Source organism: Triticum dicoccoides, chromosome 5A (assembly GCF_002162155.2).
Source record: "Triticum dicoccoides isolate Atlit2015 ecotype Zavitan chromosome 5A, WEW_v2.0, whole genome shotgun sequence".
Classification (NCBI taxonomy): domain Eukaryota; kingdom Viridiplantae; phylum Streptophyta; class Magnoliopsida; order Poales; family Poaceae; genus Triticum; species Triticum dicoccoides.
Window position 1 is genome coordinate 341,046,421 of NC_041388.1, and position 11,110 is coordinate 341,057,530.

At 47.5% G+C, this 11,110-nt stretch overlaps 1 protein-coding gene and 1 pseudogene across 1 annotated transcript; both read right to left on the reverse strand.

Annotated features, from left to right (window-relative positions):
- Positions 1 to 295: 295 nt before the first annotated feature.
- On the reverse strand, positions 296 to 1,250 carry LOC119299505 (annotated as a pseudogene).
- An 8,450-nt stretch (positions 1,251 to 9,700) lies between these two features.
- LOC119303388 (serine/threonine-protein kinase UCNL-like) lies at positions 9,701 to 10,108 on the reverse strand. The gene has a single exon (XM_037580514.1). The coding sequence runs from the start codon at positions 10,106 to 10,108 to the stop codon at positions 9,701 to 9,703; it is 408 nt and encodes a 135-aa protein (XP_037436411.1).
- Positions 10,109 to 11,110: the final 1,002 nt, after the last annotated feature.

Sequence of the window (11,110 nt, forward strand, 5' to 3'; positions counted from 1 at the left end):
ATGTAATCCATATAAAAAATACAACATGCAGTGGGAGGGACTTGCGTTGTTATCAGATGCATTGGCACTGTGCATATCCATACATTGCTATATGTACGATGAAATTAAAAAATTGTGAAGAGAAATAAATAAAATATGTGTGTAATATATGTAGAAATATTACTGTTTGGGAGCTGCCTCGAGTGTTAGCCAGCGTGCAGCCGTTCCCGAACAGGTTGCACTCGCCGCCGTGCTTTGGCTCCGCAGCAGTGCATGCTCGGGCTGTTAGGCAACTGCTGGAATGCTGGTTTTCGCATCACGGCTCGATGCAGCCGCTCGCTGCGTTGCTGGCTGCCGCTGGTGTGCCGGTGCCGAGCCTCAATGCCATTGCCATCTGATGCGCGTCGCCGGCTCTCACTCGCATGCCTCCGCCTCCCGTGCGCTGTCGCGAGCATCACACGTCTGCCTGCAGGAGTCGCTGCACCGCTCCTGGCCGTCACCACCATGCATCAACGGCAACCGTGTTCCCAAACAGCCCACGCACCTTGGCCTACCTGGCCGCGAGCATCGCGTTCTTGGCACCACTGCGATGGGCCAAGGCCGCGTCGCACGCACCATCGTGCCGCCGTGCCACCACGAGCCGTTTTGCCGCCCAAGTGCCCAGGGCACGCCGGCCAGCAAGAAGCCAAGAACTTGGGCGGGAAACCATGGCCGTCGGGGGTAACGCGCGAGGGCCGGCGTGGCCGAGCGCCCGACGGCTTGGTGAGCCCCAGCCATCTTGCCACCACGGAGTTGATCCCGTCGCAGCCGACCAGCACCTTTGCCCGGAGAGTCGAGCCGTCAGCGAGGTGGAGCATCTTGGCGCCGTCGCCGTCGCCATCGTCGATGGACACGATCCTGGAGGAGTAGCGGATGATGCCCGTCGGCAACTCCGCCGCCAGGACCTACAGCAGCATGTCCCGCCTGACGCAGCGGAACTCGTCCCTGAAGTCCACTTCCTTCACTATCTCACCTGTGGACGCTGACATGACGCGCAACCCTTGGATGTGCAGGTGGAGCTTCCTGATCTGGTCACCGACGCCGAGGGCGTCGAGCGCGCGGAAGGCGTTGGGCCAGGTGGCGAAGGCGAACCCCGAGGCCCAGAGCGCCGAGGACGACTCCAGCACCACGCTCCTCATCCCTTTCCTGTGCAGCCCGAGCGCGGCGGCGAGCCCGGTGAGCCCGGCTCCCACGATCACGATGTCCTCGCCGGACTCCCCTTGCCGCTGCATGCTTGCTGCCGCTGCTGATAGCAACGAGGTCGAGGCCACGTAATCGGTGGACTTTCGGAAGAGAGCGCCTGTTGACACGAATCAACCAACCAATCTAGCTAGAGCTAATTAGTACCACCTCGTTTATATTACGATTTTGTCTACACGAATCGTAAAAACGTATTATGACTGGGCGAAAGCGTATTGTGACGGTGAACCCACGGAGTCAATCCATGCTTTATTATTAGGGATAGACTAGTACAAATGCCCGTGCGTTGCACCGGGCAAAAAAATGAGGCACAACCTAGTTAAGATCGCCAATATGATGTTAATATGCCGGCAGTTTATTGTGCCCCTGTTGCGATCCTCTTTCCAACCAACATAAATCAGTATTGTAGAACACTGATTTTGATGTATAAAAGGGATGCAGCAACCAGATAAATAAATCATATACTTCCTCCATCCCAAAATAAGTGATGTTGTTTTAGTTCAATTTTGAATTAAAACAGCGTCACTTATTTCCAGAAGGAGAGAGTAATAATTAATGGTCTGTACATTATTGCACCTTGAATCGAATGGAACAGAGGTGCATTATGGTATTTAAGGTTATTTTCATCCTTGTACTCATAAACCAGAGTCTGCAATCTTATGTACTGAAAGGAGAATCAAAAGAGGAAAAGAACGTATTTCGAGAGCTCTTAGATCCTTGATGACAAATTCTTATTGTTTCTGATAAACTTGTGTTCTCCAATTTTAGTCCAACACTCTGAACTATCTCATCATACAATTTTGATAAACAATACAAAGTGTTTTCGCTTTCGAATATGCTTGGAGATGAAAACTGTTTGTTGCTATTTATAAAGAATGTTAGTTGGTTATGTACTGCTAAAGCGGTAGCGCATAATACCTTAACCACAAGAATTTTAGTTGGTTTTGTACATATGCCCGTGCGTTGCAAAGGGAGATAAAAAATATATTTTGAAATGGATCTACGCTCAAACACGTACTATTATCATACTGAGGCTCATTGATCCGAACTCATAAGGAAGAGCCTAACAAAATGAATTGGAAAGTTCATGTCAGCAGGACATTGTGATGGCCGCATCAAACATTGATCGAGATGCATGTGCTTCATTGAAGAACGAATGTCAGTTTTCATGAAGCAAGCCGGATCATGGAGATATGCACACGTCATAGCTCGGGGGCTGACTGCTTTTGGACTGGGCGAACGAACTGGTGTCGGTTGAGGTCACGACCATCGCCTTTACCATCTGTTTTTTTTGGATCTTTTGCGACCTTGAGGCGGATGAATATGGTAGCTGAGGCAGTAGAGATAATCTTATATCGTGCATGATAAAGTTGTTGCTAAGCTCGTCCTTGTCGAGGTAGAAGGTGAGGTTATATAATTTATACTTGATGTCCACCTCACGGTCATTGTCATGCGCGAGCCAGGGCGATGGTCGCAAAGTAGGCCTTCTGCCCGTGCCAGTCGCCACCTTCGACTATGCAATTTTTATGGTGTCCCAAGGAAGAATGCTTCGTCAATCAGTATGTTTCTCGAGTCGTACAATGACACGTGAGCATGTGGTTCGGAGATAAAAAGATTAAGGCAATTTGAAGTATTTATTGACCTTTGACAAATTAGTTATATTATAAATAAAAAATGATCTAACAATTCGTCTCTCTTTTGCTTGGAGATGTTTTTGATTCCTATAGTGTAGAGTTGTACGATACATCAATCATGATAGAAAATAGAAACTGAAAGGCGAACTCTGTCGAAAAGAAATGGACGGCTGTTTGTTTGGATAACTCACAACAAAATGAAGAAGTCACATGCATGTTTATCTCTCACAGAGCACGCGGCACAACCTGGCGTCGCCTCGATTGCCTCGCCTGCAAGCTTTTAACACATGTCCCTACTCCCTACTACGTGTTGCATAGTACACCATCTCATGACGGCGGATTCACACAAACTCCATATCTCCACAGCACAATACAGCATGACCGCACGGACATGCCAGTGACAAGCGAAAGGAGGACACATGCATGCGCATGGAAAAGAGCGGCCGACACCGAGGAGTGACGTCGCGCCAGCCACCCGCGGTGGCGTCCCACGGAAGGTCCTGCACCAGCGAGGTGACCGCCTGATGTACAGGCTCGGGACGATGACGCTGATGGGGTTCGGCATGCATTATCGGTGTCATCGGCTATCTAGTGCTCTATTAGAATCCAGAAGGCAAGGCCCAGCACTACAGCCACAGAGGTCGCTGACGTGGACATCGGACACGGCAGCGACCCAGTGGAGGTCGCGAGGTGGCCGACTGCCGCACAGGGCTGGGACGATGGCGTTGATGGGGTTCGGCATCATCGTCGTCATCGGCTATTTGGTGATGTACAAGAAGGCGCGAGGCCCAGCCGCCAGCCCTGTGCCATGGAGGTTGCCAAGGTCGTTGTCGGGCACGGCGACCCTGCCGTCGGCCTCCTGGCCGTCTACCTGAAAGGGCCTTGCTACCAAGTGCCCTCCTGTAACCGCACGCGCTCCTACCATGATTAGATGATCCAATCTATGTCTCAGGTTTTCGTATGGACGCAAGTAGTACGATGTAATTCTGAATTTCCTTGCAGGGACCTTATACAACCCCAGCTTCCCGCCTCCCGATGGCACACCCTCGCCTTCTTCGCCGGCAAGGTTAGGCATGTTCTCCTCCAGCACTCTGGCCACGGGCAAGACAACGATATGAGGGTGTAGACCCCGAAGCTTGTCCGTTGGAGAACCAAGTGCCAATATTGGCTGGGGCGATGAGTCCATCCTGCTACTGCACAGTATTCTTGCCTGCACTCTCCCACGGCGGCGCCCTACTCACGCCCGCCCTTAGGAATTTTGCAACGGCATCAGAGGTAAGCAAAATGAAAACACCTTCCTCCGCGTGTTAATTGGTATCTGGCGAGTCATTGTCGCCACCGATGATGATTTCTTGTGAAGTGGGATGCAAAATTAAGCAGGCGAATATGTATATCATGGTGCAGGAGGAGGGCTCGTCACCCATTGATGCTGGTGGTCGGCCAACTCTGTGCCTCCATGCTCATCACCGAGCTCCACGATATATTCTCGTGTGCCTATTCATGTTAGGTCGCCGAGACGGTACGCTGGAATGAGCGGCTTGGTGTGTCTAGTGCTCGCCGTCTGGCAGCACGACACGATGTGTCATAGGTCGATGGAAGTCAATCCCACCCAGATCGACGGCATAGGCTTACGGGCTTGGAAGAAGTAGAAGATGAGGCTTTGGTTGCGGCTGTATTTATTGGAGGAGGGTTGTGCGTGGCTGGTTGTGTTTGTGTCCTTCACGGCAAGTCATGGCAGCGTATTATATTGGGACTTTCTACAGGTGTGGCTTCGAGCACACGATCGATAATATAAGGTATATACGGACGGACGATGCTTGCTTCTTTCTCTTCGGTACCCTTGTTGATCCGGTTTTGCCTGGGCTGGGTTTGGTGGGCTGAGGCCAGACGGATCAGGAGAAGTCCAACTGACTTAAAACAACAGTGACCTACGAAAATTTTGACGGCGGACGAACCTATAGATGGTTCCCTGAATTAGTACCACTTCGCATATATGTTTTAAATCAAACTGAAAGCGTAAATTCGTGGGAAGAAAGGTATTGTGACGGTGAACCCATGGAGTCAATCCGTGCTTTATTATTAGGGGCATATATGTTTTAAATCAAACTGAAAGCATAAATTTGTGGGAAGAAGCGTATTGTGACGGTGAACCCACGAAGTCAATCCGTGCTTTATTATTAGGGATACTAGCAAAAGGACCCGTTCGTTGCAACGGGAGAAAAAAATCATAAACTTCAATGGGCATGACAACATTTTGCTGCATCACCGATAACATTTTGGCGACCATTTTGTTCAATTTCATTAATAATTCGTAATAAACAAAATTTTAAAAATAATATTTTTTGATTTCCCAAACATTTGTTTTAAAAATTGCAAACATGTTTTAAATATGCGACACAATCATTTTATGCTTTATTCAAAATTTTACTTAAAAGTTCTTTTTTAAATTTTTGGAGGTTTTTTAAGTACCAAATTATTTAAAGGAGAAAAAACGATAATGGAAAAGAAAAAAAACGAAATTTAAAAACGGAGCGCCCGCACATGGGCCGGCCCTAATTGGAGCGCCGTGTCTTCTCGCTACGTGCATAGCGCAGTATAGGAGATCACTACTGTGTGGAATGGCCCAGGCAGGGGATTCCCCAGTGTGAAATGTTTTTGTCAACTTATAGATGACATTGGTGGGTCATATTTTATAAGTTTGGAAGCAATTGATGACTTTAATAATAATTATTATTATTATAGTGCATATGCCGTGCATTGCAAGAAGATCAAATAAAAAATAGCATGTCCATCAAAACATCACGATAGCGTTCAGACGCTGCCAACTGGTAGCTACAAGAAGGTCCATGTTCATCTCTAGAAGAAATGTATAATCATAAAACGACCTTGCAATGACATGCGTCCGACCTGTAGCATCGCCAGTCATCCTTGCAACTTCCACGTGGTCGCCTTTGCAGTGTTTTTCATCCAACTGGTAGGACAAACGACCGTCCTTCCAGCGTCCATGTAATAATTTTGCAGCACTTTGGTCCGAATTGCCAATAGAAAAAAGGACAGCGGAGACTGATGTTACATTGACGTGTTTCAAGCTAGACACAGTGGGCACTCGACCTTACAGCGACGCGTGCCGCTTGCAGTGTAGTGTTTGCCGTTTGAAGCAGTGAAACTTGAGCGAAGTTGCACGTAGATCAAGCAGGTATATTTAAAAAAATAGCAGGAAAAATGCCGAGAAATGAAAAGATTTACGTTTGCAGCTCCAAACCAAATGCTTGCAGTTGCAGTACTTAAAGAAGGACGTGCATGCGCGTGCATGAAAAAAAGGAGCTACCCTGAGGAGCATGCCACGCATATCATCATACGCCAGAAGTTGCAATCATTATCAGGGTTAGTTTTTTTAGACAAATAACCTGGGTTTTTTTTGGAAAGACAAAGAACCTGGGTGAGCTGGTTCGGGGCGTGGAGACCAGAGTACATCCCCACACGCTGCTGATTTTTGGATCGTATCCAATGAAGCCTGGGAGGAGGCCCATCAGCATATATCAGCCCAATATATGGCTAGCGTGCGAAGTTGGAGGTACGACGTAGTACAAAACAACGATTGAGTCGTTTTTTAGCAGAATTAGTACCACCTCGCATATATGTTTTAAATTCAAATGAAAACGTAAATTCACAGGAAGAAAGCGTATTGTGATGGTGAACCCACGAAGTCAATCCGTACTTTATTATTACTAGCAAAAGGCCCGTGCGTTGCAATGGGAGAAAAGAATACCACACACTCTTAAATTACAAAAAAAGGTCTATAATCCGAGTATTTGTAGCTACGGCCCAAACAAAGATGGTCTTTGCCTACAAAAGCGCAAGTTCAAGATTCCACATGTCTTTTATTTAAACGCGGCTTGCATGTAGATTTAATACGTACTCCCTCCGTCTCAAAATTCTTGTCTTAGATTTGTCTCCAATCCTTCGTATCTAGATAAATCTAAGACAAGAATTTTGGGACGGATGGAGTATAAAAAAACGGGCAAGTGACCTTCAATTTCGTCTCCAATCCTGATTTTGCTGAGATGTTCATCCACAATCCGGATTAGTACCGATATGAAAGAAAGATGGATAATGCACTGTTGATTAAGATTGCACCTAGATAGTATTCTTATTAAATGGTGAACAAATGAAATAATATCATATTCAGATTCTATATATTTTTCTAATCAAATTCCATATATAACATGTTAAATTTGGAGTTACGGTTTAGAAGATATGAGTATTTTAAAAAACATTTAATATATACTGCGGATCTAATGTCAGAAACATCAGGGGTTTTCAATAAATAGCATGACGGACTAAGAATACCTATTTCTTTTATTAGCAGGTAATAGAAAATAAATAAATAAAATAGCACAAATGTCCGTGCATTGCAACAGAGAAAAAATTGATGTGTGTTCACCAAAAAGAAAACGGCACGACGACATTCGTATGTTGCCACCTAGTGGTCGCAAAAAGGCCATGCCGAGATTTAGAAAAAAAGCATCATCAACTACACATTAGTCATAATGAAAGAAGCCTTAACACCGATAATAAGAAACACTTTTTTTGTAACCCTGAAATCTACTCTCTCCCTTTGGGTTTCTCAAGCCTATCTCACAAATCTCAGCAAATAGGAGTAGATAGTGATTGAAGAGAATGGATATCACATGCTCAAAACCACACAATTAACACACTTGCGTTTTTCATAAAATATTGGATTGGAAAGATAATTGTTGCATGAATGTGCAACTACTATCCACTGTTCAGTTTGTCAGCTTGTTTGCAACAACTTCTTTTCGGGGCGCTAGTTCAAGACATGTCATAGTGAATTGATCCGGGTGAATAACACTAACTTTTGATTGACATGTTGGTCACATCCTCCTCGACCCCAACATGATGTATTGCTGGTAAACATTGGTAAATATGTATTGTCATTGAATTCTGATAAACTAACCTTTTGTATGTTAGACCTATATAAGAGAGCATAGAGCTAGAAAAGTAACCGAAATTAACCAATAAGGTCTTATATATAGCGTTTTTCTTGTCGGGCTTGCAAAATTAATCAGTAATATGAATCATGCTAAACTACAGAATGCACTCTCATTCATGAGATTTAACCGGTAATTCCATGAAGTGCCAATGTATGCATGGAGAATACATATAAACCTTTAAAGGAGAAACACCCCTAAAATTTTAAAACATAATGATATACAAGAAAATTAATACCAAATCCCCTATAATTAGACGATGACAAACATGCCACTGCTGTTGGAGGGTTAAATTATTAGTGTAACCTATGTTGTTGAGAATTTCATCAAACGCGTGGAAAGCACGTATAGTATGCCTGCAATACGATAGATCAGCACCATTCCCAGCATAACAAAGAACATAAATTGTAATCTTGACCTCTAGTTGTGGATTGGTGCAGCACTTGAAGGTTTCCTGCCACCGCATTAGGGCATGCTATTGGTGCGAAGCGGCACACTGGAAGCAGAGGGGCTTAACCTCATTATTTCTCTAGCAGGTGAAGAACACGGCCACGTGAGGTCGCCATGGTGATACATGCAGTCAGCAGCATTGATCTGACCAAGCGTTTTGTCCATTCTTTCTAATCAAGGAACGATGTCACCTGTTCTCTTCCTAATCCAGCAGCGACGACACCTATTCAGACTGAGCGAGCGATGTTTGCCGCACGTCATGTCAGCTCTTCGCTGAGACGGGCTTGGCCACACCTTCATGACCTCCTGCCGGCACTGAACAACTGCACCAGGAAAGATGCCATGCCGAGGTGCCGCACAATTTTTGCGATCAACTCCCCCGTCCACCCCTTCAGTCCTCCTCCCCCGACCTCCTCCTCCTCGGCATCTTCCCCAATCACGGCCTCTAGTAGCCCACGGACCCGTCTGACCGCGAGCTACCGCCCTGCGGCACGTCCGCTTCTACGGCCCGCCCATAATGCATGCATCGACGATAATGTGGGTGTCCGCCATGGCCAGAATACCACCAACGGCATTGACGCCAGGCCCCACACCCTCAACCACACATGGAGGTAGCTTTTGCTGCTGCCTCAGCTGACCTGATCCTCTTTATTAGGCCCCTGGATCGGCGGTAAATAGCAGCTGGAAATTACGTTGAGTCCGTCAAGGACACAAACATCATGATCGGCCGAGCAGTTGCCTTCCCAGCTTTGGAGCAAGGAGGAACGCGGTCTTTGGCACAACACCGAACAGCTGAGCAGATCGGGTGCAGGAGCGTCGACAATGGTGATCTCGACGAGCTCTATCATCATCAGGTTTGTCAAGGACAGATTCAATACTAACTCAAGTGCATTGTACTTGGTCCCGAGACCGGCCAGTGGAACTTGCCGTGGCACAGCGTGACCGTGAGACGGGACACAGAACTGATTCGCCCAAACATTGCCTCACAAGGCCACCACCAAGGAGCCGCCCAGATTGTACTCGTTCTTGGCCTCGGCGAGCGCAACAAAGACTATGCATCAGAAGATTCAGTAATCACACAAGATGAAGCAGTAACAAAAGTCACGGTTTGCATCAGAAGTTCAGAACCCCCTCGTGAATTCATCATGGCTGAAGTAGAGCAAAAAAGGCCTTGGACCCTCAACTGAACCGTGCACCTCTGAAAATTGCTTCCGCGTCTCAACCAGCGCTACACCGAATTTATTTACACCATCACGCCCCTGTTCTCGACGTTTGCACTGCGCCACTGCCTGTACAGGCACCCCGTTCGCTTGTTACGGAACCGCAATCTACCGAGGAGCAAGTCGACTACCACATCCACATGGCCGGCCACGTAAGCTATACAAGTCAGAACACCGACGAGAAGTCCGACGATGACGACGACGACGACGAGCCCGACTCTGGAGGCGACGGCGCCGGCGACTGGTGGAGCTTCTTGAAGTAGTCCCTCACGTCGAAGCCCTCGCCGTCGGCTGCGTTGTCCTCCGCTGGCGGCGGGATGTAGGGCGGGTGGGTGACATCCGCGAGCATGTCCCACGCCATCCCGGCGAAGAACGGGTGCACCCGGATCTTGTCAGTGCCGCCGGCGTACCCGAGCCGCCTCGCGGGATCCCGCTGCAGCAGCCACGAGATGAGGTCGGTCAGCTCCGGCATCCGGCGCTGGGTGTCGCACGGGAACTCGACCTCCCTGTGCAGCACGTTCCGGAACGTCTCCTTGCAGTTCTTGCCCTTGAACAGCGTGCGGCCGAACGCCATCTTGTAGACGAGCACGCCCACGGGTCTTCCCACCGCGCGCGGCGGTCGGCGTCAGGCTTGGTCGGACTTCGATGAGAACAACCACCATGAATGCACGTCTCGCGGCATCGCCTCCCATCATGAGTTTATGTAGGCGTCAGGAAGGCTAATAGATGTCGGGTCGGTCTCGTATTTTTCTGAGTTTCTTGCTGGGTATTTTTTTCTCGAGTAAAGGACGGGAGACGTGTCCTGCATGGAAGATATATAGGTTGCACTATCGATGGATATCAAATTGGTTGTATAGGACATCCCCAAATTATTAGTACCACCTCGTTTATAAAGAAATTTTATCTATACAAATCGCAAAAGCGTATTATGACATGAGAAGAAAGCGTATTGTGACGGTGAACCCACGGAGTCAACCCGTGCTTTATTATTAGGGAGAGATTAGGGATAGACTAGCAAAACATGCCCGTGCGTTGCAACGGAAGAAAATGTGTCCTTACACCGTCCTACTTGAATGCAACATGTAAGCATGTTTATGATCGGAGCAAACACGGTTGCGATGAATCATACGACAATGCGGTTCGAAGATAGTGCCGGCATGGATGAGCGCAGAGTTGAGGTGTTGGAAACGGCATTGCAAAGACGTCCACAACCGTTCGTGATGTTGATCTCTATCTCTGGTGTTGGAGTGAATGAGCGTGGAGCCCGGACGGAAGTTGAAACAGGGCATGTCTTCGGTTGGCATGAACAGTGTAGCATCCGGACTGTCTCATCTGGTGACAGGGGGTTGCACGCGAAATTCTATAGAAAACACATATCAGCTGCATCTTTTTAGAAAATAGAGCGGACAAGATGAAAAAACAGTGCAAATTTCATGTATCAAGCCGGTGTTGTGGGCAGCTTAGAGATCGCCGACTTTGCACTTTCTCAAGTACCGGACACATCACCCGCAAAAAAAAGTACCGGACACATGCACAGAATACTAATATTCGTTATAGCTTCCCTTTTGCACTACTG

Bases quoted from the DNA above. Each gene is read 5' to 3' on its own strand.
- LOC119303388 (XM_037580514.1), bottom strand. From the start codon at position 10,108: ATGGCGTTCGGCCGCACGCTGTTCAAGGGCAAGAACTGCAAGGAGACG.